The sequence below is a fragment of the Kogia breviceps genome, chromosome 12 (genome assembly GCF_026419965.1).
Source record: "Kogia breviceps isolate mKogBre1 chromosome 12, mKogBre1 haplotype 1, whole genome shotgun sequence".
In the NCBI taxonomy this organism is placed as follows: Eukaryota; Metazoa; Chordata; class Mammalia; order Artiodactyla; family Physeteridae; genus Kogia; species Kogia breviceps.
The window spans coordinates 39,589,223-39,608,943 of NC_081321.1; the positions used below are offsets into that span (position 1 = coordinate 39,589,223).

The window sequence follows — 19,721 nt, forward strand, 5'->3', positions numbered from 1 at the left end:
ACGCCCCTCCCTTCAGCTCCCTGACAGAGGGGCACCTGTTCTCTCCCTCTGCTGCACCCTCTCACTTTGCTCCACACAGAGCCCTCAGGAGGGTTTTAACATTACAGTCACAACTTGAGGGAACTTTATTGAGCCTTACTCTGTGCCAAGCACTGTGCTGAGTGCTTCCCAACGACATGTCATGGTAGTGGTGGTGGGGTCTTTAGTGCATCTCCACTCCTGGAATCCTGGCTGTGGGTCCTTGCCCCTTTTCCAAGCCCTCGAGGGCCCTCCAGCCTCATTCCCCACATGCCTAACCTGGGGGTGAGAAGAGGGAAAGGTGGGAGGTGGGTGGAAAGCATCTGGGAGCTCAGAGGGAAGGGGCGGGGCGGGGGCGAGGAACGGGACTGGAAGGAAGTGTCACCGAGTCCAGGGGTAGGAGGATTTGACTTTGGGGGAACTAAAAAAGACCATATGTAAGAGAGACAGACATGGAAAAGGATGTAGAGACAAAGTCAGAGAGAGTAAAAGAGATGAGGAAAGGTGAAATAGAGTAGATAGGATGGCTGAGTCCGGGGCAGGCTGGCACGGTGCCCACTTATCTCAAAACTCCCCCTCTCCAACCCCGGAGGCCTGCCGGGCAAAGTGGAGGAGAGGCCCACGATGGCCGGATCGCCCCGCAAGGCCCTGCCCGCCGCCCGCCCCTGCCACCGGCCGGTAGGGAGCTGGGTGGCGGCGGCGCTGTCCTCAGGGAAGCGCATCATTCCAACCTTGCCGGGCGCGAAGCCGGGTCAGGATGCCCAGGTCGCAGGAGGAAAAGGAGGAGCTGGAGCCAGCGCCCGAAGAGGAGAAAAGGGGAAGACCACGGCCGGAGATAAAGGGCCAGCGGAGGCAGACGGCCGGAGGTCAGTAGAACGGGAGATCCCGGACCCGGCAAAGTCGCCCGCAGCGCGGAGTAGAGCACGGGAGCCGCCCGAAGCGCACCATGCGCGGGTCCCAGGCAGCCCGACGGGTCTACACCGCCAGCCGGGTCACGCGGCCCTAACGGGCGGGCTGCTGCCCGGGCTGGGGGGAGGGGAGCGCGGGGCCGGGGTCAGCGGCGAGACCGCGGCGGCCTTGAAGTTCCCTCCCAGCGCGCAGTGCTGGCCGCCGCGTGCGTGAGCCGCCCACTGCCCCCGCCCTCCCGCCCGCCCCGCCGCGGGGCGTCTGCCGTGTATATAGCGCGCCCCGCAGGGCCCGCGCCAGGAGGCGAGCCACGCCGCGGGCGCCGGAGAGCGCTCGGCGCCCGGGAGCCAGTCCCCAACGGCCCGCTGTGCCGCCGCCCCGACGTGCGACCCCTGAGGGGGCTGCTGCCTCGAGACCATGAAGAAGGAGGTGTGCTCCGCGGCCTTTCTCAAGGCGGTGTTCGCAGAGTTCCTGGCCACCCTCATCCTCGTCTTCTTCGGCCTCGGCTCGGCCCTCAAGTGGCCGTCGGCGCTGCCCACCGTCCTGCAGATCTCGCTGGCCTTTGGCCTGGCCATAGGCACCATGGCCCAGGCCCTGGGGCCCGTGAGCGGTGGCCACATGAACCCTGCCATCACGCTGGCCCTCCTGCTGGGCAACCAGATCTCCCTGTTCCGGGCAGCTTTCTACATGGTGGCCCAGCTGGTGGGCGCCATTGCCGGGGCTGGCATCCTCTATGGGGTGGCACCGAGCGATGCCCGAGGCAATCTGGCCGTCAACGCGGTGAGTGCCCACGGGGCTGGTTGTGGGGCAGGGACCCTGTGGTGGGCTCTGGACCTGGCCCCCAAACCCCGTCTCCAGAATGGGTGCCACAGAGTGGTCCAGTGCACACCTCTGCCAGGAAGGTCACAGCCTCCTAAGGCCGGGAAGGGGAATCTCCGTGTGTGCCCCTCAGCCCACATTCACCTCCTCTGCCTGACCCCCTCATGCCGCCCCATCCTGGCCTCTCTCCTGGTGCCTGCCTACTGCCCCTATTTTCTTACCCAAAACTTCTGTCTCTTCTCCTGTCTTGCCTCTGAGCTCTTCTGTCCTCTTGGGCACCTCATTGCTCCTGTGTGCTCCTCAGTGGAGTGGTCTCATGGAACCATCAGAGAGAGGTGGGTTGTGATGCTGTCTTCGGTGACCCTGGCCTCTCCAGGTCTCGTTTTTCTCACTCACACTACGTGGGAATGGCCGTAACAGCAGGGACTCCTCCGTAACAGCAGGAGTCAGGGAGTTACGTTTAGAAACCGTGCTTGTGTACTCCCTAACGTGGTGCCAGTGCATACAGTCTCTGATGAGTATTGGTTCGTGCTCCTGGCCCCCTGCTGCCCCCCACCTCACGCAGCCCCAGATTCAGCCCACATGTCCCATGCAAACTGGGTTCATTAATCAAACACAGAGGAGGATTTTCTCGGCCATTGTCAAGCGGTGAGTCAGCCCCACCAGAGAGACGGGTTTGAGGTTGGAACTGGCAGCGGGTCAGGCACAGGCGGGAGGCGGGCTTGGGGGGTGCCATAAGCAAACTGGGCAGCTGCCCATAGGAGGGAGGGTAAATGCCAGCTTGTGGGGATTGGGGACTGGGCAGAACGAGTGACAGGCCTGTGTCCAGGAAGAGCTCCCCTCACACTTGCCCTTTAGCCACAGCTTTGCGCTCCAAGCTTTGTGCTCACCGCGAAGTATGCAGTCTCTTCAGCAGATGACAGCAGATGACCTCCCTGATGTGGCAGGGCTTGGCTTCCAGGTGCTCAGGCTCTAGATGTCCCTGGAGACCAAAAGCCCATCCCCCCAAGTCCCTGGCCATAGAGCCAGAAGAAGGCAGGGTCCCTAACACACCCTTCCCTTGCAGCTCAACAACAACACAACTCCAGGCCAGGCCGTTGCGGTGGAAATGATTCTGACCTTCCAGCTGGCTCTCTGTATCTTCTCCTCCACCGACTCCCGCCGCACCAGCCCTGTGGGCTCCCCAGCCCTGTCTATTGGCTTGTCCGTCACACTGGGCCACCTAGTGGGGGTGAGCAGTGCTGCCCCTTGGGGCAAATAATGGGGAGTACCTTCTGGACCGATGAGCCTGGCAGTTAAGGCCTGGAGAGGAACTGCTCTACTCTGGCCCAGACTTGATCCCCTCAAACCTTCTCTGAGGAAAGATGGAAGTGAGTGGGAGTTGGGATGGGGGCAGGAAGCCAAGCCCAAGCGCAGGACAGAGAGGTGGGGAGGGGTCCGTAGGAACCTGTGGAGGGAGAGGTCACCAGCCTAGGAACTGGGAGACAGTTGGAGACCTGGCTGAGCCCCTGAACTGCTGGGGGACCCGGGGAGAGTCTGAGCCGCGTGGGATTAGACAAGCACGCTGCCCTGCTCACCACCTCCCTCTCTGTCCAGATCTACTTCACCGGCTGCTCCATGAACCCGGCCCGCTCTCTTGGCCCCGCAGTGATCATGAAGCAGTTCAGCCCCTCGCACTGGGTGAGTCTGGACCTCCCCTGGCTCCCTGGCAATGAGGGCCTAGAAACCCAGCCTTAGCAGCTGACAGCTAACAGGACTTTCTGGATGATGGGGGCCTAGAGCTTGAGGGTGGCTGGAGAGAGAAGGGGATGCAGCCAGAACAAGGACAGGGGCGGGGGTAGATTTTTTTTTTTTTTTTTTTTTTTTGCGGTACGCGGGCCTCTCACTGCTGTGGCCTCTCCCGTTGCGGAGCACAGGCTCCGGACGCGCAGGCCTAGCGGCCATGGCTCATGGGCTTAGTTGCTCCGCAGCATGTGGGATCTTCCCGGACCAGGGCACGAACCCGTGACCCCTGCATCGGCAGGCGGATTCTCAACCACTGCGCCACCAGGGAAGCCCTGGGGGTAGATTTTTTTAGGCCGGGGACCCTGGTTTGAGGGGAGGGACTCTCTATGTTTGTCTGTCCCTCTAGGGAAGGGAAAAGGATCTGTACTCCAGTGTTGCTCTCTGAGGATTTTGCTTCCATCTTTCTGGGTGGTGGGGAGCAGGAGGTCCGTGTGTCTGCCCTCTTTGATGTTTTATTTATCTGTCCCTGTTGGGGGAATGGGGAGAGTCTTCCTTCCTGTGGGTCTGTCCCTCTGGACAATCTGTCTGTCATCTCCTTTGAGAGCTCTCCAGAGTCTGTCTCTATCCCTGTGTGGAAGGGAGAGGCGTTCTGTTCATCTCTCCGAGGATCTCCATGTCTGTTCCCTCTGAAGGTTCCTTTGTCTCTCTTTAGGGTGGGGTTGGCGGGGCCCTGTCCCTCTGGAGATGTCTGTCTCCTCTGAGGATCTGGGTGTCTGTGGTCCATGTCCCTGTCATTGGGGAGGGAGGTGTCAGTATATCTGCCCCTGAAGTGGGGAGAAGTCTTTCCTTCGGGAGGTCTGGAAGTCTGTCTGTCTGTCTCCTCTGAGAGGCCCATGGGTCTGTCCTCCGGACGGGGAGGTCTTGGTCTCTGAGGCCTGGGGCTCAGCCCATTGACTGCTCTGTCTCCACCAGGTGTTCTGGGTGGGGCCCATCGTGGGGGCTGCCTTGGCTGCTATCCTCTACTTCTACCTGTTCTCCTCCAACTCCCTGAGCCTGAGTGAGCGTGTGGCCATCATCAAGGGCACGTATGAGCCCGAGGAGGATGGGGAGGAGCAGCGAGAGGAGCGGAAGGAGACCATGGAGCTGACTGCCCAGTGACCAGCATCATGCAGGGGCCAGCCTCTCAGCCCCTGAACCGCAGGGGGAGAGAAGAGAAATTTAGGACAGCAGAGCTTCCTTCCCCCGCAGCTGGGTCCTCCGGGCTGCGCCCCAGGCTGAATGGTTAGAGTGGGGAGTGGGGAGGGGTGGGGGGGTGGGGGGGTGGGGGCCAGGGGCTGAGGTCTGGTGGGGAAGGGGTCTCTCTGGCGCAGGGCAGACTGCTGCAGCGAGGTCAGACCTCAGGGATTGTGAACACAGTGCTAAGCTTGCAGGCTGCCCCAGGCCAGGCCAGGAAGGGGTGGCTGGCAGTCTGTGTCCCCTCCCTCTCCCCAGCCCCTCCTCAAGAGCCAGGGGGATCCCAGCCCCTGGGACAGCAGAGGCTGACCCTCCCCAGAGCTCTTTAGGAGGGAGGCAAACTGGTTCATTACATGCCGCCTTATTTATTTCTGCTCAAGGATGCATGGGGTAGGGCTGCTGGTGTTAGAGGTGGAGGCTTCCCAATAAACCACTGACATTCATGTTCGGCCTCGTCTCTCTCCAGAAGCCTCACGTCAGGATACTCTGGCTCATCACCTCTCCTCCTCATCATCCCACAGCCTCTTCCACAGTCTCCACAACCCTCTGTGGAAAGACGGGGAAGCTGGGGCCAGGGGAGGCTTAGAGAGTCAGAGACGGGGTTGGGAGGAGGGAGAGAAAGAGACCAAATGTAGCAACAGAGCTAGAGGTCAGGAGGGGTCAGTGGGAGCAGAGAAGGAGGGGTCCTCACCCAGTTGCCTGCCTGCTTGGCCCTCCCTTCTCAGCTATGTCAAGTGTCTGCCACTTGAGGAGGGCCTGGCACCGGTGCCGGGGGTGCTAGGCAGAAGTGAACCGGCCGGCAGTCCCTTGAGATGCCGAGGGGGTGACCAGCAAGGTCTGTCATTGGGCAGGAGACCCAGTCCCGGACTCCCCCTCTGCCCCTCGGTGTGCCAAAAATGTGCCATGTTGGGTGCCTGTGCTCAGAGGGAGAAGCCCCTGCCCCCACCCCTACCAGAAGCCCAGCCTCTACCAGCCATGGTTCCCACTGTCTTCCCCTCTGGGCCTGCAGCTCTGCCCTTACCTGCCCTTGTCCCCTTGCCACTGACACTCCTTAGGAAACCCCCTTAAACTCACTAAGCCTCCCATCTCTTAAGCTATAAAGTGAGGATGAAAAATGCTTTCCTCACAGGGTCGTTGTGGGGTCAGATGAAGGGAGGGAGGGAGATTCCTGGGACTGGGCTGCTCTCTGTGGCAAAAGGGGCAACACAACAGCTCAGGACACAACTCCTCATCAGAGTTACTCTGGCTTTGAGTTCAAACCTGGTTGTGCAACTTTGGATAACACAAGCTGTCTGAGTTTTAATGACCTCATCTGTAAAATGGGGATACTGTATCCATTTCATGGATTGTTATGAGGATAAAATGAAACAATGGATAAAAGGGAAACACTTGTGCAAACAGGGCGGGGCACCTCAGATCGAGGGCTCGATTTGCTAGTGTGAAGAAAAACCAGCACGTCCACAGCTGGGACCCCAGCCACACCGCAGTTCTGGGCCTCTGCTCTCCCGAGAGTGTTTACACCTGAGCTCGCGCTTCTCCCTGGTGTGGGAACCTCTCTCCCGTGGTTTTCAATTTTGCCTCAGAAGAGGAGGGCCCAGCAGGGCCAGGAGATGGACTGAGAAGCAATGGGAGAAGCTATAGATAGTGGCTGGCCAGGGTCAGTCCCAGGGGCTGGGGGTGAGGAGGCGCAGACTCCCCAGCCCTCCTCCAAACTTGAGTCTAATATATGTAAATGGTAGCGGCAGCCGGCAGCCTGCCCTGCCTGCCTGGCGGCTTGCAAACACCAAATGGCAGTGTGTGTGAAGCCCCGGTAAAGGAGCGGTCTCCGACCCGCTGCCTCCACCCCTGCCCCAACCCAAGAGCCCGGCGCAAGTGCCAGCTCCGACCAGCAGGGGGGGACCTCGTCCACCGAATCCACCGCTGCCGCGCTTCCTCTTCCCCGAGTCCCGGGTCTGGGCCAGATGCGGCGTGGAGGAGAGGGGGCCCTGGGGAGTCTTTCAGTCCTGGGTCCCCTGGGCCACCAGGAAGCGGCTTCCCCCAGCCCCCCACCCCCACCCCACTGTCTGGGAGTGGGTACAGAAGAGAGGGGATTCCTCCGCCCGCCCAGGGGCTGCCAGTTTCACCTGGTAGGAAAATGGACAAGGTAACAGGATGGAGAGATGGAGGAGGACTAGGGGTCAAGGCCAAGAATAGACAGAGAGTTGGCTGTCTAGATGGGTGGGCAGGAGGAGGGGTTGCTGGGAGGGTCGGCTCTCTCAACCCCAATCTGAGCCTCAGCTTCCTCCTCCGGCGGTTGTGGACGAGAATATCAGACCTCCTCGCAAGACTTCCACGCAAGACTCAAGTGAGGCACAGCGGTGTCTGGGAGGCAGGCCTCTCCATCCAGCCCAGCAACTTGGTTCCTTTCTCCGACGGGCCCCACGGGGAGCATGACGGGGTGAACGGTGGGCCCTCAGGGATGGGCGAGGCACCCAGTCCGAGGATGGTACTGGCCAGTCCGAGGGCGAGGGTCCGCCTAGGCCATGGGGCTGACTAGGTGCCGCGGGCCGGGCAGTTTGGCCAGCAGAGGGCGCTGCGCTCCCTGGTGTCGGATCCTCCCCTCGCCGCTCGAGTCCGGGGCTCACAAAGACCTGCGCACGCACTAGCCCGCACACGCTAGCGCCGCTCCACAAGGATCTTCGGTTGTACCCAGCGGGCTCCGTCTTTCGGCATAGACCGCTCACTCCGCGTGTGTGCAGAGCCACATCTCCCGTCCCACATTCCTTGTCACAGGGCCGCTCGGGACCGGACCCAGCTGCCTGGCTCCACGTGTTCTCAGCGAGGTATACGTGTGTGTCATATCCAAGCACACACGTGCTCAGGCATCCCTGTGACCCTCTGCTCCACGTGAAGACAGAACCCAAAAGAGCTTTGATTCTCCTGTAGGAGGCTTCCTCCCCTTCCCCTCCTCCTCTGCCCAGGCGCTGCCAGTTTCACCAGGTAGGAAGGTGGACATGGTGACATGATGGAAAGATGGAGAAGGACTAGGGGTCATGCAGAGAACAGACAGAGGGTTTGCTGTCTAGATGGATGGACAGGAGGAGGGGTTGCCGGGAGGGTCGGCTCTGTCAGCCCTCCTCTGAGCCTCAGCTTCCTCTTTCCACCATTTTGTGGGGATGGGTGAGGGGATACAAGGGAAACTACCTTGAATCTTTCCCTTCCTGTCATGTTTTTATTGTCTCTTCTCATCTCTTCCAGTTCCCTCCTTCCCCTCCTTCTTGCTCCCCCATCCTCCCCAAGCCCTGAGAGAGAACCTCAATCAGATCTCACGTTGCCCCTCGTGCCCACGCACACACCGCACACATGTCTCCCCACAGAGACGCCCACCCCGCTAGTCTGGGGAGCCCAGAGACAGGCCTCTGAGAGGTTAAGAGCACACAGCCACCTGACAGGCGTGAGGCTTGACAAAAGCTCTTGGAGCAAGAGTGGACTCAAAAGCGTGCTACTAGGGCCCAGGACTGGCTGGGTCCAGGGACATGCTGGCTGGAGCTGGAGCAAGTCCTAGCCAATGTCCACCTGTCCTCAGGGGGTGAAGGACCTTGTTCCAGGCCAGGCAGGGCCCCAGGAGGTTCTGCTCTAGGCCAGCTAGAGACCAGGGCTGCCACTACACTTAAGGCTCTCAATCTCCAGGGCCCAGAGCAGGAGCCTCAGGTGCTGCTTGTCCTGGACCCTTCCCACCCCAGCACAGCCCTCACAGTTGTCTCGCTGGAGTGGGAAGGGAGGTGACAGTCCTAAAAACCAACATTTTCTGACTGGGGGATGCTCTCCTAGGGAGGCGGGAATTATCATCTCCACTTTTTTTTTTTTTTTGGCCATACCACGTGGCTTGCAGGATCTTAGTTCCCCAACCAGGGATCGAACCTGGGCTCCTGACAGTGAAAGCTCAGAATCCTAACCACTGGACCACCATGGAATTCCCAACATCTCCACTTTCAAAGTGGGAAAGCTGAGGTCACAGGAGTTAAGCACTGGTCAGGGGTACAGAATATGTGGCAGTGTTCAAATGCTTTCACTTTCTTGTCTTATCAAAGGTTCTCAACAGACAGGCATTACTGCTGTTTGGTGCCTGTGTACAGGTGCAGAAACTGAGGCTAGGTAAGATGTAGGGACTGCCAGGTGTCTGTCCCCAGGTCCTGTATGATCCTGTCTGAGGGGAGGGAAGGAGACAGATGCCCGTGAGATTCCCTGGGACAGCCAGGGAATTCCCCCCACCCTCACCCCACCCCCAACCCCAGGGCCAGAGAGGAATGTCCCTCACACCACGTTCCTTCAATCTTGAGCATTTCTTGTAAGACTCCTTCATGCCAGGCAAGCCTGGGAGTCTGCACTGGAACAGTGGAGGCACCGAGGAGGTCAAAGCCAGAAGTAGCCACTGGCTTTGCCCAAGCCCAGCTTCTCTACAAAGCTTGCCCTGACTCTCCTGGAGGCGAAAATTAGGGCAGGCTTCATAGAGGAATTGAACTTGAGCTAAGTCTTGAAAGAGACTTTGGCATTCCAAACCCATGGTCTCTCCACTACTCCGTGATTACCCAGGCACATTATAAAGAAGCAGCCGGGAGAGGGAGAAGTGAAAATCGTAGATGAGGCTGGGAATGGCCAAGAGAGGGCCCCAGTTGCTCAAAGGGAGCCAAGAACACAAGGAGGGGCCCCCTGACGCAGACACAGGGTGAGGGCTGCCTCTTCTTCAGGGCCAAAGGGAAGCTGGTGAGGGCATGGGGCAGCTGTAGGTGAGTTTGCGGCTGGGGGGAGGGTGGGGTGGAGGGATGGGAAGAAGTCTTGCCAGCTGGTTTCACTTTCTAGGTAGGACAGGAGGCAAGTAGATCTGCTGGAGGAAAGCCAGAGCAAGGTAGGGTACTTGAAGAGAGTATGGAAGGTTTGAGGTAGGGCTTAGAAGAATGGGGAGAGAGCCGCCTGGCGACGGTGTGGTGTAAGGATTGCTGAACAGAGCTGTGACCCCTACTGAGGCCAGAGACCATGGACTTGTCATGGCGGCAGTCTTCACGGCTGGGTGAGTTTCTCCAGCAGGGCTCAGCAGGGCAGATGGGGGCAGAGGGGTGTGGAGAAGAAAGAGGATGGAGGGACACGGTGGGGGGGGGTGCGGGGTGCAGAGAACAGGGAGCTGGGACAGAGGGCACTGAGGTGAGATGCCAGGGGATCTGGCTGGAGAAGGTAGAGTCAAGCCAGGATGGCTGGATGAACAGAAAGGGGCTGGGGGAGACTTTGGGGGAGGAATGTGACTGGACTGAAATGGGGGAGGGTGGATGGACAGACCCTGTGGTCAGAGTTGGGATGTTTCACTTGAAGATTTCAGAAGACCCAGTCAGTCCCAGGTGAGGAGAGGTATAAGGAGAGCCAGATGAAATGAAGCAGACATGAAAGTCACCTGCCTCCAGGAGGCCAAGAAGCTTTTTTTTCACTCATTCATTCATTCAACAAATATTTATTGAGGACCTTACTGCAGCAGTGAGCAAATCCCTGTGCAAGACGTTACATGTAGGGATGAACAAAACTTGGTTCCTGCCCCCTCACCCAGGAAAGGGGGAGGTGACATCAAAGCTGAGCCTTAGGGATAGGACTCACCCAAGAAAGGATGTGGGATGGGCTTTCCAGGGAGAGGAGAGAGCATCCCCCAAGGGGAGACCAGCATGGAGTGTTCTAGAACCATTGGCCATTTGTTTGGTGAGGCCAGAGGGTAAAGGACAAGGCAAAAAGTGAGGTGAGGTAGGAGGAGCAGGATCCCAGAGGACCTTGTAGGCCAGGCACAGAGCTCACAGAGGGGACAGGAGGCTTTAAAGTGATTTTAGCAGGAAGCAGCAGGATCAGATTTGCATTTTAGAAAGATCACTCGGGCTGCAGTGTGGATAATTGATTGGAGTGGAGCAAGGGAGAAGACAGAATGGTTAAAGGCTGCAGGGCAGCAGGGGTGGCAGGAAGAGGGCACAGTCAAGAAATATTTAGGATTCAGTATCAGTAGGACTTGCTGCCTTCGCTGGATAGAGGTGGGAGGGTGACGTCAAGGAGGCCTCCCAGGTGCCACCAGCTGAGCTGGGGACAACAGGAGGGATGCTTTTGGGGTCACAGGGAGAGATGAGGATCTCGATGTGAGACAGATGGCATTTGGGGAGCCTGAGGACACCAGGGGACAACCACTGGGCAGGGAGATATGGCGGGGGGTGAGGTCAGGGCACCCAGATGTGGTGAACAGGTGAAGAGTGTATTATTTTAACAGCTCGGCAGGTTCTTCTAAGGGAAGGAACACTTTTATTTGAGAAAATACCTTGGTATATTGCTGGGGGTTAAAGGGCAGAGCCTAGGGCGTGGGTAACCTTAGGGCCAGCATAGCCACAAAAATGGTAAGCTACGCTGTGTGGCGTGAAAGGGACTGTTTTGGCCCCTGAGAAGGAGGAGAGCAGCGAAGTAAGGGGAAGGGCTGAGTTGGGGGAGGGGAGGCAGAAAGAGGCCGAAGTGGGTGAAGGGCCAGCGGAAACTCCTGGCTGGCGGGCAGCAGAGGTGCCCATTGCCACGGTGTCACTGATCAGCTGTGGAATAAACACCCCCTCCATCTGCCCCCCTGCACCCACACAGGGCCACATCCTCAGTAAAGCTGACTCCGTTCACATCAGCTTTCAGTGAGTGGGGTTTTAGGTGGGAATGGAGGACAGAGCTTCATTCACATCTGGGTTTATGGGGCTCAGAATAGCGTGAGCCCACTTGGAGGCCGAGCCTGCAGGCAAAGGGGGCCGGGAGAACAGGTGCTGCGGAGCGCGCGCAGGGCCCTCTGAAGCAGGCCTTGGACCTGGGGATCTGAGTGGTCTTGCTCTGTCTGAGCTGACATCGGGGATGGGAGCGTCCTGGAATCCCATGGCCCGCGCTACTCTGGCACCTGCGGCCCCCAAGGCTGGGCGTCTGCCCGCAGCAGAGTTAGGCCTGTCCAGCTTGGAAAACTCCTGGGAGGTTCCAGCTCAGTGCCCGGGGAGGGCCCCCCTCCTCCAGCCGTCAGGTGAGCTTAGGGTGGAGCGGGCATGTGAGAGCCACCCGTCATGCCACCCCTACTCCCACCCACCCAGACACACATAACCCTGTCAGCCCGCCCCTTGCCAGTCTGACCACACAGTCCTCGGGGCAGCAGCACTGTGGAAGAGCTGCAGGCTGGGCCCGGAGCAGCCAGGAGACAGGAGACCAGAGGAGGCAGAAGAGATCAGAGGGAAGAGAAACAGAGGCTCCGGGAGCAAAGGCACCAGGACCCAGACACAATGGAGTCAGGCAGGCGCGGCTTGGCCAAGATGCTGGTGTGCCGGCTCTGGACGACCATCAGCAAGGCTCTGTTTGCCGAGTTCCTGGCCACGGGGCTGTACGTGTTCTTTGGTGTGGGCTCGGCTCTGAGATGGCCCTTGGCGCTTCCCTCTATGCTGCAGATTGCCATCACCTTCAACCTGGCCACGGCCGTGATCGTGCAGATCACCTGGAAGGCTAGTGGGGCCCACGTCAACCCTGCTGTGACGCTGGCCTTCCTCGTGGGCTCCCAAATCTCCCTGCCCCGTGCTGTGGCCTACGTGGCTGCCCAGCTGGCAGGGGCCACAGCGGGGGCTGCTCTGCTTTACGGGGTCACGCCTGGGGACATCCGAGACACCTTTGGGGTCAACGTGGTAGGTGCAGGGAGGGGGAGGGGGCAGGTCCATACAGGTGGAAAGGGGGGAGGGCCAGGCTGGAGGAGAGGGGACAGGGAGGTAACAGAGCATGTGCCCCACACCTGCTCTGGGCTGGGACCTGGGACCCATGGGAATGACTGTGGCCTTAGTGCAGGGAGAGCAGGAATGGGATTGTGGTGCAAGGAACAGGGGGAGCAGGAAGAAGCCACACTAAGGGACAGGAGTCAGAAGAGGACCAGGCATTTAAGGGTGGGGGTAGGTGGGGAGAGGTGGAGCTGTGGGTAGCGGCAGGGGACCCTGCACGCACTTTACCTCCCCGGGTCCACCCCACGTCCCCCACTCCTCTGTTGTGCCATGTTCCTCCCTCCCCAGCACCCTGAGGCCTGTCTCACTCCCCCAGATTCCTCTAATCATCTGTGTTCCACTTACTTCCCTGAGTCCCCCCCACCTTCCACTCCTACCCACGGCCCCTCCCAGGCAGCTTGCAGACGTGCATCATGCATCTTAGCTTCCCCAGCCTCCCTGCTCCCACCAGTCCTGAGCCCCCGCCTCCCCCTGAACCACTGGCCCCAACCGAGCCGTGTAGTGGGAGGGATGCCACTCGCGTCTGCAGGGAGCAAGTGTCTGGGGCTCACCTGAACCCCACCACACAGTTCTCATCAGCCCATTAGCTCCTTAAGTCCTGGGACTGGCGGTGGTGAGGCGTCTCACCCCTTACAGTGAGGAAATGAGGCCCAAGGGGTCACCAGCCCCGGGCAGAGCCCGCTGGCTCCAGTGTAACCCCTTTGCACAGGTCCGGAGCAGCGTCTCCACGGGCCAGGCGGTGGCAGTGGAGCTAGTCCTGACCCTGCAGCTTGTGCTCTGCGTTTTTGCTTCCACCGACAGCAGACAGACTACTGGCTCCCCAGCTGCCACGATTGGAGCCTCTGTGGCAGTGGGACACCTCATCGGGGTAAGGGGCAAAGGGGGACCCCGGGCCCGTGTACCCACTGGCCCCTCCCTGGGGAGGCTGCAGGGGCCCTGAAGGCGAGGAAGTGTCCTTCCCTGAGCCCTGGTGTCTTGGGGCCAAGGCTGTGCCCCGCACTCCAGGCCCTGGACAGGGTGCTGCAGAGGCCAAGTCTGGGGCTGGGACTCTGAGCCGTGGTGGAGGGCACTGTCCTCTCCCAGGCCTGCCTTCAGCTTCCTCACACCCTGACCTGCACTCGCTCCCCAGATCTACTTCACCGGCTGCTCCATGAACCCAGCCCGCTCCTTCGGTTCTGCCGTCATCGTCGGGAAGTTCGCAGTCCACTGGGTGAGACCCTCTGCTGGCAGCCAGGGGAAGGGAGAGGGCCCCAGTGGCAATAGGGACTCTCACCAGCAGGAGGACCACAGACACTTGGGGAGACAAGTCCCCCTGCTACAGACCATCTTGACCCCCAGTGGAGGTTTCCCGAAGCTCAGAAGACCGGGGCCAGTATCCTTTCTTTCCAGCTTCAAAAAGTCCGGGGTACTCAGTGGACTGGCCAGAAATGAGCCAGGGCAGGAGCTGCAGCCTTGGCCCAGGCCTCAAGTCCTGGCTGTTTCCTTATTCACTCCTTCCAGCTGGACCAATTTCCAAACTTGGATAAAGAAAAAGACAAACAGAAATAGACACACACACACACACACACACACACACACACACCAGCAGGGACAGGAACAGCACTAGCCAGGGTTCTGGGCTGGAATGGGGAAGGCGAGAAGAGAGAGGCGGGGGTGGCGGGGAGCCTGGCCCAGCCCCGTGGGAGGCAAGGTCCCTTCACCTGCGGGGACTCAGAGTGGGAGGTCAGGACTTGTGCTTCTCAAATTTGCCACCTTGTGGATGGCTCCAGGGTTCCTGGGAGACCAAGTCAACACTGGGAAGCAGGTGGGGGTCCCAAAACCACCCTATGGTCCTGACGGCTCACAAGCAGGGTACCCACTTCTGCCTCCTCAGATCTTCTGGGTGGGACCCCTCACGGGGGCTGTCCTGGCTTCACTGATCTACAACTTTATCCTGTTCCCTGACACCAAGACCCTGGCCCAGCGACTTGCCATCCTCACAGGCACTGCGGAGGTGGAGGAGGTAGAAGGGGTGGAGCCCCAGAAGAAAGAATCCCAGTCCAGTTCAGAGGACACTGAAATGGAGAATGTGTGTCAGGTGGCATAGACCCTGGCCCCTGCCCTCAAACTTCTGAAAAGAGCCCTGAACGTGGGCAGCATGCTTTGTGTAACCAGACTTCAGGTTTTCCTGGGGGGCAGGGGGCTTGCGAGGTCGGGTAGGGAGGCTTGGCCTCTTGTCCTAACAGGGTGGGGGGGCGGATCCCTGGCATTACATTTCTAGATGGAATCTGGGAAGCAAATCTGCTCAGTTTCCTCCTCCTACCTCTTTTAATGGGACAGGGCAGAGCGAGGCAGGAGGAATTCATGATCGCTCTCCCCGTCTCTCATCTGTCTGGACCCCAGTGGGGGTCCTGGGCTTCCAGGTCCCCATGTCTTGGAGAAAAGGGAATTTGAGCTCAGACAGACACTCTGCTTAGAGACTGAGGGCTATGGGGACCTCTGGGAATCCCAACTTCTCACCCCACCCTTGGGGAGGAGGGGCCAGACTTCCCAGAAGAATCAGGCCCTGGGACAGCCTCTGCACTCCTCAGAGGGATGTCTCTGCTCTTGGATGAGGTCGGGGGCTGTGGCTCCCCCCTCAGACGGGGGGCTTCCTGAGGCCAGAGGTTGCCATCCCAATAGATCTTCATTCCTTTCTCCTCCAAATGCTCAGCAGAGAGCCCCTCCCTTGGGAAGAGCTGACACAGAGAGGAACCTTTTCTCCAGCCAGCAGAGGGGCATGATATAGGCAAGGGAGGTTCAGGCCAGACAGGCTTTTCTCCCCAGGTGTTCTCCTGCCTTCCACTCCACAGCCCCATTCACAAGAGCAATCCTGAGAGGGGAAATATCCTATCCCAGCACTCGGTCCCTGACCTGGGCCTGAAGAAGCCGTCTCCAGCCTCATTCTCAGCTCTGCCGGGATCCCCCCAAAGCTGTTGAATATGTCCCAAGGATGGTAGGAACTCAGGAATGACCCAGGAAACCAAGATTTGCAATTCAGTGCCTCTGAAGTATTAGCTGAGTCTCACCTTGTTTGTTAATATTTACAAGCTGCGGTAAATCTACTCTGCCTGTGATTTGGGGTCCTGTCTGGACCTCAGCTTCCTCAGCTGTAAAATCTCCCCCAGAGATTGATGTTAAAACAAACAAGAGGTTGGAAAATGTTTTTGGAGGTTAAAATGCTAGAAAAACAAACCCAATAAATGATGATTATTGTTGCTGTTACTGTAATTATTGGGCTTGAATACAATTGCTGTTGGTAATGGGAGGAAGGAGGCAAGAAGGGAGAGGGAGATGACTGAGAGGGAGGGAAAAGAGAGTAGGCTTTTCTTTTCATCTGCTTTACTTACCAAGGGCCCTGCCTTCTTCTCTCCTGGGCCTACTGACCTGGGAGCTTTGTGAGTGTGTGTGGGGGGTGATTGGGGGAACAGGAGTCAGGCTGGGGAGGGACCCTGGAATGAAGATACAGGCCAATAAAAGTCAGTTCTTCTCATCTCTGTCGTGCCCGTCACTATGGTACCCTGCGATAGAGCAGCCAAATGCACAAAAAAGATAGGTCCTTTTCCACAATGTCTCCAAAGGGGCTGGAGATAGGGGAGGGGCTGCCAAAGTCTCCCAAGGACAGGGCCCAGCCTGTGACAGTGCAGTGGCTGAGTCCTAAATGCTCGTGGCCACAGCAGCCGTGTTCTGTAATATCATCAGTGCAGAGTACTACTCACATCTCTCCAAGCTGGGCCCCACTCATCCATCTTCATGATCTCTCAGAGCCCAGGGCTTCCTGTGCCCTTTTATGAGCAGGGACAGATGGGCATGCGCCGTGCGCGCGCGCGCGCGCGCGCGCGTGTGTGTGTGTGTGTGTGTGTGTGTGTGTGTGTGTGTGTGTGTGTGATTGACTTGCTAAAGGTCACCCAGCTCTGTACCACAGCTCCCAAAGGTCTCCCCAGCTCCCAGCTTAGAATTTTCCAGAATAGAGCTCCAGGGGGGCTTATACAAACTGCAGCCAGAGGAAGGAAGGAAGCAGGAACTAGGAGGTTGAAGAGGGCAGGGTGGGTGGAGCTCCTGCAGTAGGCTCTTAAGCTCCTAGACAAATCACCTCCACATCCCCAGAGCCAAGCACGCAGTGGGTGCTCAATAAAAGTTTGATGAATGAATGAATGAGGCTGGGCGGCTGGGGAGGGGAGGTGGTAATTGATCAAGAGGAGAAATCAGGAGTCATAGCTCTAAATGAGCCAAGATGACAGAAGCTGAGAAGCCTATGCTCGCAGGTCAGGGGAGCTGGAAAGAGGGTGCACAGCCATACTTGAGCCACCGCCCCTACACCAGAGGACACTGGGCAACCTCTGTCCCAGGGACTTCCGGGACAACAAGGTAAGGGCGATTGCCTGAAGAGAAAGCTGGGGGCAATTTTCACAAATAGTTCTTTAAAGCTGTTTTCTGTCATAACAGACTAGAGCAAGAGGAGACAAGCTTCATGAGAGGTGAGGAATTAGGTTAGAATCTGAAGAGTATCCGAAGTTAGACACAGGAATGAGTAACCAAAGGTTAGCTTCTCCTTCTCTGGAGCCCTTTAATAGGACAGCCAGCCATCTGCTTGGATGTGGGAAGGGTTGGCCTTCGGTGGGGTGGGGGCCAGATCTCAGCGGTGCCAGCCAGGGGCTTCGCTTCACAGGCACAACCCCTGAGCCTGGATGGGGGGCGGGAGCCTGGGGAGGGCAGAGACCCAACCAGGCAGACCCTTGGTGTGCGCTCCCTTCCTCCCTTTTGTCAGGGGATGTTTTTAATTAATGGTGTGTAATCTGATCTGGCCCTTCTCCCCGCTGAGCGCTGCCTTCAATCAGCGGAGCCATCTGCAATTGCAATTCATAATTCTCCCGAAAGGGAGGGGGGCCCGGGGCGGGCGCCTTGGTGATTAATACAATTAGCCTTTTATGTTGATGATTGTCTTAGCAGGAGCAGATGATGGGAGCACAGAGCCATGGCTGTCGCATCCCCATTGGCTGGCAGGAAGCTCCTCTCCGCTCCCCCCACCCCCCGCCACCCCCCGCCACTGCCTCCTCCGGGTGTAAAGAGGACAGGTCTAATCTGGGACCACGCTGCACAGTGGAGGCGGCTCCACGGAGGGGCCAGGCTCCGGGACACATTCGGGCTCCATGGACTGAGAGGAGAAGAGGAGCACGACGATCCGGAGACCTTCACTTTCCAGAGAAAATCACTTTGACCTGAAGGAATTCTGTGCACCAAGGTTTTTCTTAAAAAAGACCATGTAAGGATAGAATAGGGGTTGAGAGGGTTGAAAGAGTTAATACAGGCTCAGGCACTTACAGCTGCATGAACTTAAGCAAGTCACTTCAGGATCCTGAGCCTCACTTTCCTCCTCTGGAAAACAGGGTCTGTTCATAAGCGTCTGGAAGAACCTTATGGCGCGCGTGTGTTCAGCACTGCGCCTGGCACACAGCTCTCAATCAGTGGTGGTTTTCACCATCATCATGGTAGATTGCCATGCCCTCTGCCAATGAGCTCAGCTGTTTCTCCTGCAGTTTTTAACACGGCCAGGCTATTACTAAAGAAGGGATCACTTCCTCCCCGTACCCTAGGCTTAGCTTGAGTAAAGGAGAGAGAGAGAAGGAGGCACGGTGGGAGGGGAGAACTCAGGGCTAATCAAGATAAAGCATCCGGCCAAGCAGTCGCCACTTGGGCAGCTGGGGCAGGGGGTCTGCACAGACATGTAATCACTTCTCAGGGGGGAGCAGCTACACTGAGGAGCAGTCACATATTTAGTAAAAGCTGCAGAGGGGAGGCACAGTAAGTGAAGGGGGTTTATGAAAGTTGGGAGCCCAAAGACTCTAATTAATAGGCTGCAGTTAATGGGCAGGAAAGGGGAGGATGAAAATTTTTCAGAGCTCTAAGTCAGAGAAAGGGACAGTTTTTCTCAGAGCTGGGGATGGAGGAGGCCAGAGACAGAGGCAGGGACCAATAACTCCCCCTGCACCCCCGTGGGCAGATGGAACAAGGCCCAGCCAGGCCAGGGCCCAGCCCCGGGTCAGAGGAGAGACGAGGACAGCAGTCTAAGACAGTGTCCGGTTATGGAGCACCAGCCTAGAGGTGCTTCCCCAGCCCCAATTATGCTTCCGGGCCTCTCGAGCTGCCCGGTTCATGCTGAGACCCCGCTTTCATGTCATCACCTCTGAGGCTCTCTGAAGCCTCCAGCTCCTCCCTCCTCTGAGTTCCCACAACACTCTGCACCCACCTCCGTCCTGGCACTGAACACATCACTTCATAGTTATTTGAACACCTCTCTCTACCCAAGCAGGAAGACTTTCTTAAGCAAAATTGTATTTTTAATCTCATCTCCAGGCAACAGGTTCCTTAACTTGACCATCTGTCCCCTTTTTTGTTGGTGCCCTACCATGGCCTTCCAGTTTCTAGTGAGGAAAGACCTCTGGTATTCTGGATGTGGTGAGCCAAAGGTTTGCACAGATTATCTAACACCTCTGTGTTAAAGAACCCTGAATGTTTCAGTACTATACTGTGATTTCAGAACTCCACCAGAAGGTGCTATTATTTTGGTCATAGCCTCACTGATTCACAATGGCTTCTTTTGCCCCTTCCTCAATTCAGGGGTCACACGTGAGGGCTCTGGGGGTCATGATTGGGACAGATTTTGAGCCTCTCCTACAAATTGTCTGCTTCTTCATGCCAAGCGCCCTGGGGTTGAGTCTTGCTTTTCCTACACTGTAGCTTCCCTCAGACCTGGGGAAACTCCCCATTTAAACCCTTCTCTGATCACAGCTAAGTAGCAGCTTCCCTCACCTCCACATCTGGTCTAGCCAACAGCCTATCTCCCAAGAACAGCTAACATTTCCAACCCAAATAATGTTGATAATAAGATGCACCGCTATTGTACAAGCCACTAGGAAAGAAAAGCACTGCATTATATGCCACTGATTATAAGTCATCTCAATACTCAGATATTAAATTGTATTTTACAGTGCATTTTACAATCAAGGAAATGATCATTTCTCCTTCAAATCTTGGCTCTTTAAGTCTGATTTGGGAATGGAAGGCCCAAGGGTGGACCACATTGGAGGGTCTCAAGTCTTCTTCCTCTAAAGGGGATGGACACCATTGCCCTTGTTTGCTCTCAACTCCTCTGCGCATCTGTTGCTATTCCAGCTTTTGAATACCCAGGCTGCCCCTCACAGCGACCATCTCTTCTCCTTCAGCACCAGG

At 57.7% G+C, this 19,721-nt stretch overlaps 2 protein-coding genes across 3 annotated transcripts; both read left to right on the plus strand.

Moving 5' to 3' along the window:
• The first annotated feature begins 1,213 nt into the window (after positions 1–1,213).
• On the plus strand, positions 1,214–6,077 carry AQP5 (aquaporin 5). Of its 2 annotated transcripts, XR_010835806.1 has the most exons (5): positions 1,223–1,704; positions 2,810–2,974; positions 3,340–3,423; positions 4,441–4,749; positions 5,168–6,077. XR_010835806.1 is itself a non-coding variant. In XM_059082851.2 (4 exons), the coding sequence occupies exons 1-4, from the start codon at positions 1,342–1,344 to the stop codon at positions 4,624–4,626; spliced, it is 798 nt and encodes a 265-aa protein (XP_058938834.1). In that variant the 5' UTR covers positions 1,214–1,341; the 3' UTR covers positions 4,627–5,144. The 2 variants fall into 2 exon arrangements, 1 of the variants encoding a protein (XP_058938834.1); XM_059082851.2 differs by lacking the exon at positions 5,168–6,077 and having other exon boundaries at positions 1,214–1,704; positions 4,441–5,144.
• Positions 6,078–11,993: 5,916 nt separating this feature from the next.
• AQP6 (aquaporin 6) lies at positions 11,994–15,709 on the plus strand. Its single transcript, XM_067009258.1, has 4 exons — positions 11,994–12,386; positions 13,183–13,341; positions 13,603–13,683; positions 14,347–15,709. The coding sequence occupies exons 1-4, from the start codon at positions 11,994–11,996 to the stop codon at positions 14,557–14,559; spliced, it is 846 nt and encodes a 281-aa protein (XP_066865359.1). The 3' UTR covers positions 14,560–15,709.
• The last annotated feature ends 4,012 nt before the right edge of the window (positions 15,710–19,721 follow it).

Bases quoted from the DNA above. Each gene is read 5' to 3' on its own strand.
- AQP5 (XM_059082851.2), top strand. From the start codon at position 1,342: ATGAAGAAGGAGGTGTGCTCCGCGGCCTTTCTCAAGGCGGTGTTCGCA. The intron at 1,705-2,809 runs GTGAGTGCCCAC...CTTCCCTTGCAG, and splicing joins GCAATCTGGCCGTCAACGCG to CTCAACAACAACACAACTCC. The intron at 3,424-4,440 runs GTGAGTCTGGAC...TGTCTCCACCAG, and splicing joins AGTTCAGCCCCTCGCACTGG to GTGTTCTGGGTGGGGCCCAT.
- AQP6 (XM_067009258.1), top strand. From the start codon at position 11,994: ATGGAGTCAGGCAGGCGCGGCTTGGCCAAGATGCTGGTGTGCCGGCTC. The intron at 12,387-13,182 runs GTAGGTGCAGGG...CCCTTTGCACAG, and splicing joins ACACCTTTGGGGTCAACGTG to GTCCGGAGCAGCGTCTCCAC. The intron at 13,342-13,602 runs GTAAGGGGCAAA...CTCGCTCCCCAG, and splicing joins CAGTGGGACACCTCATCGGG to ATCTACTTCACCGGCTGCTC.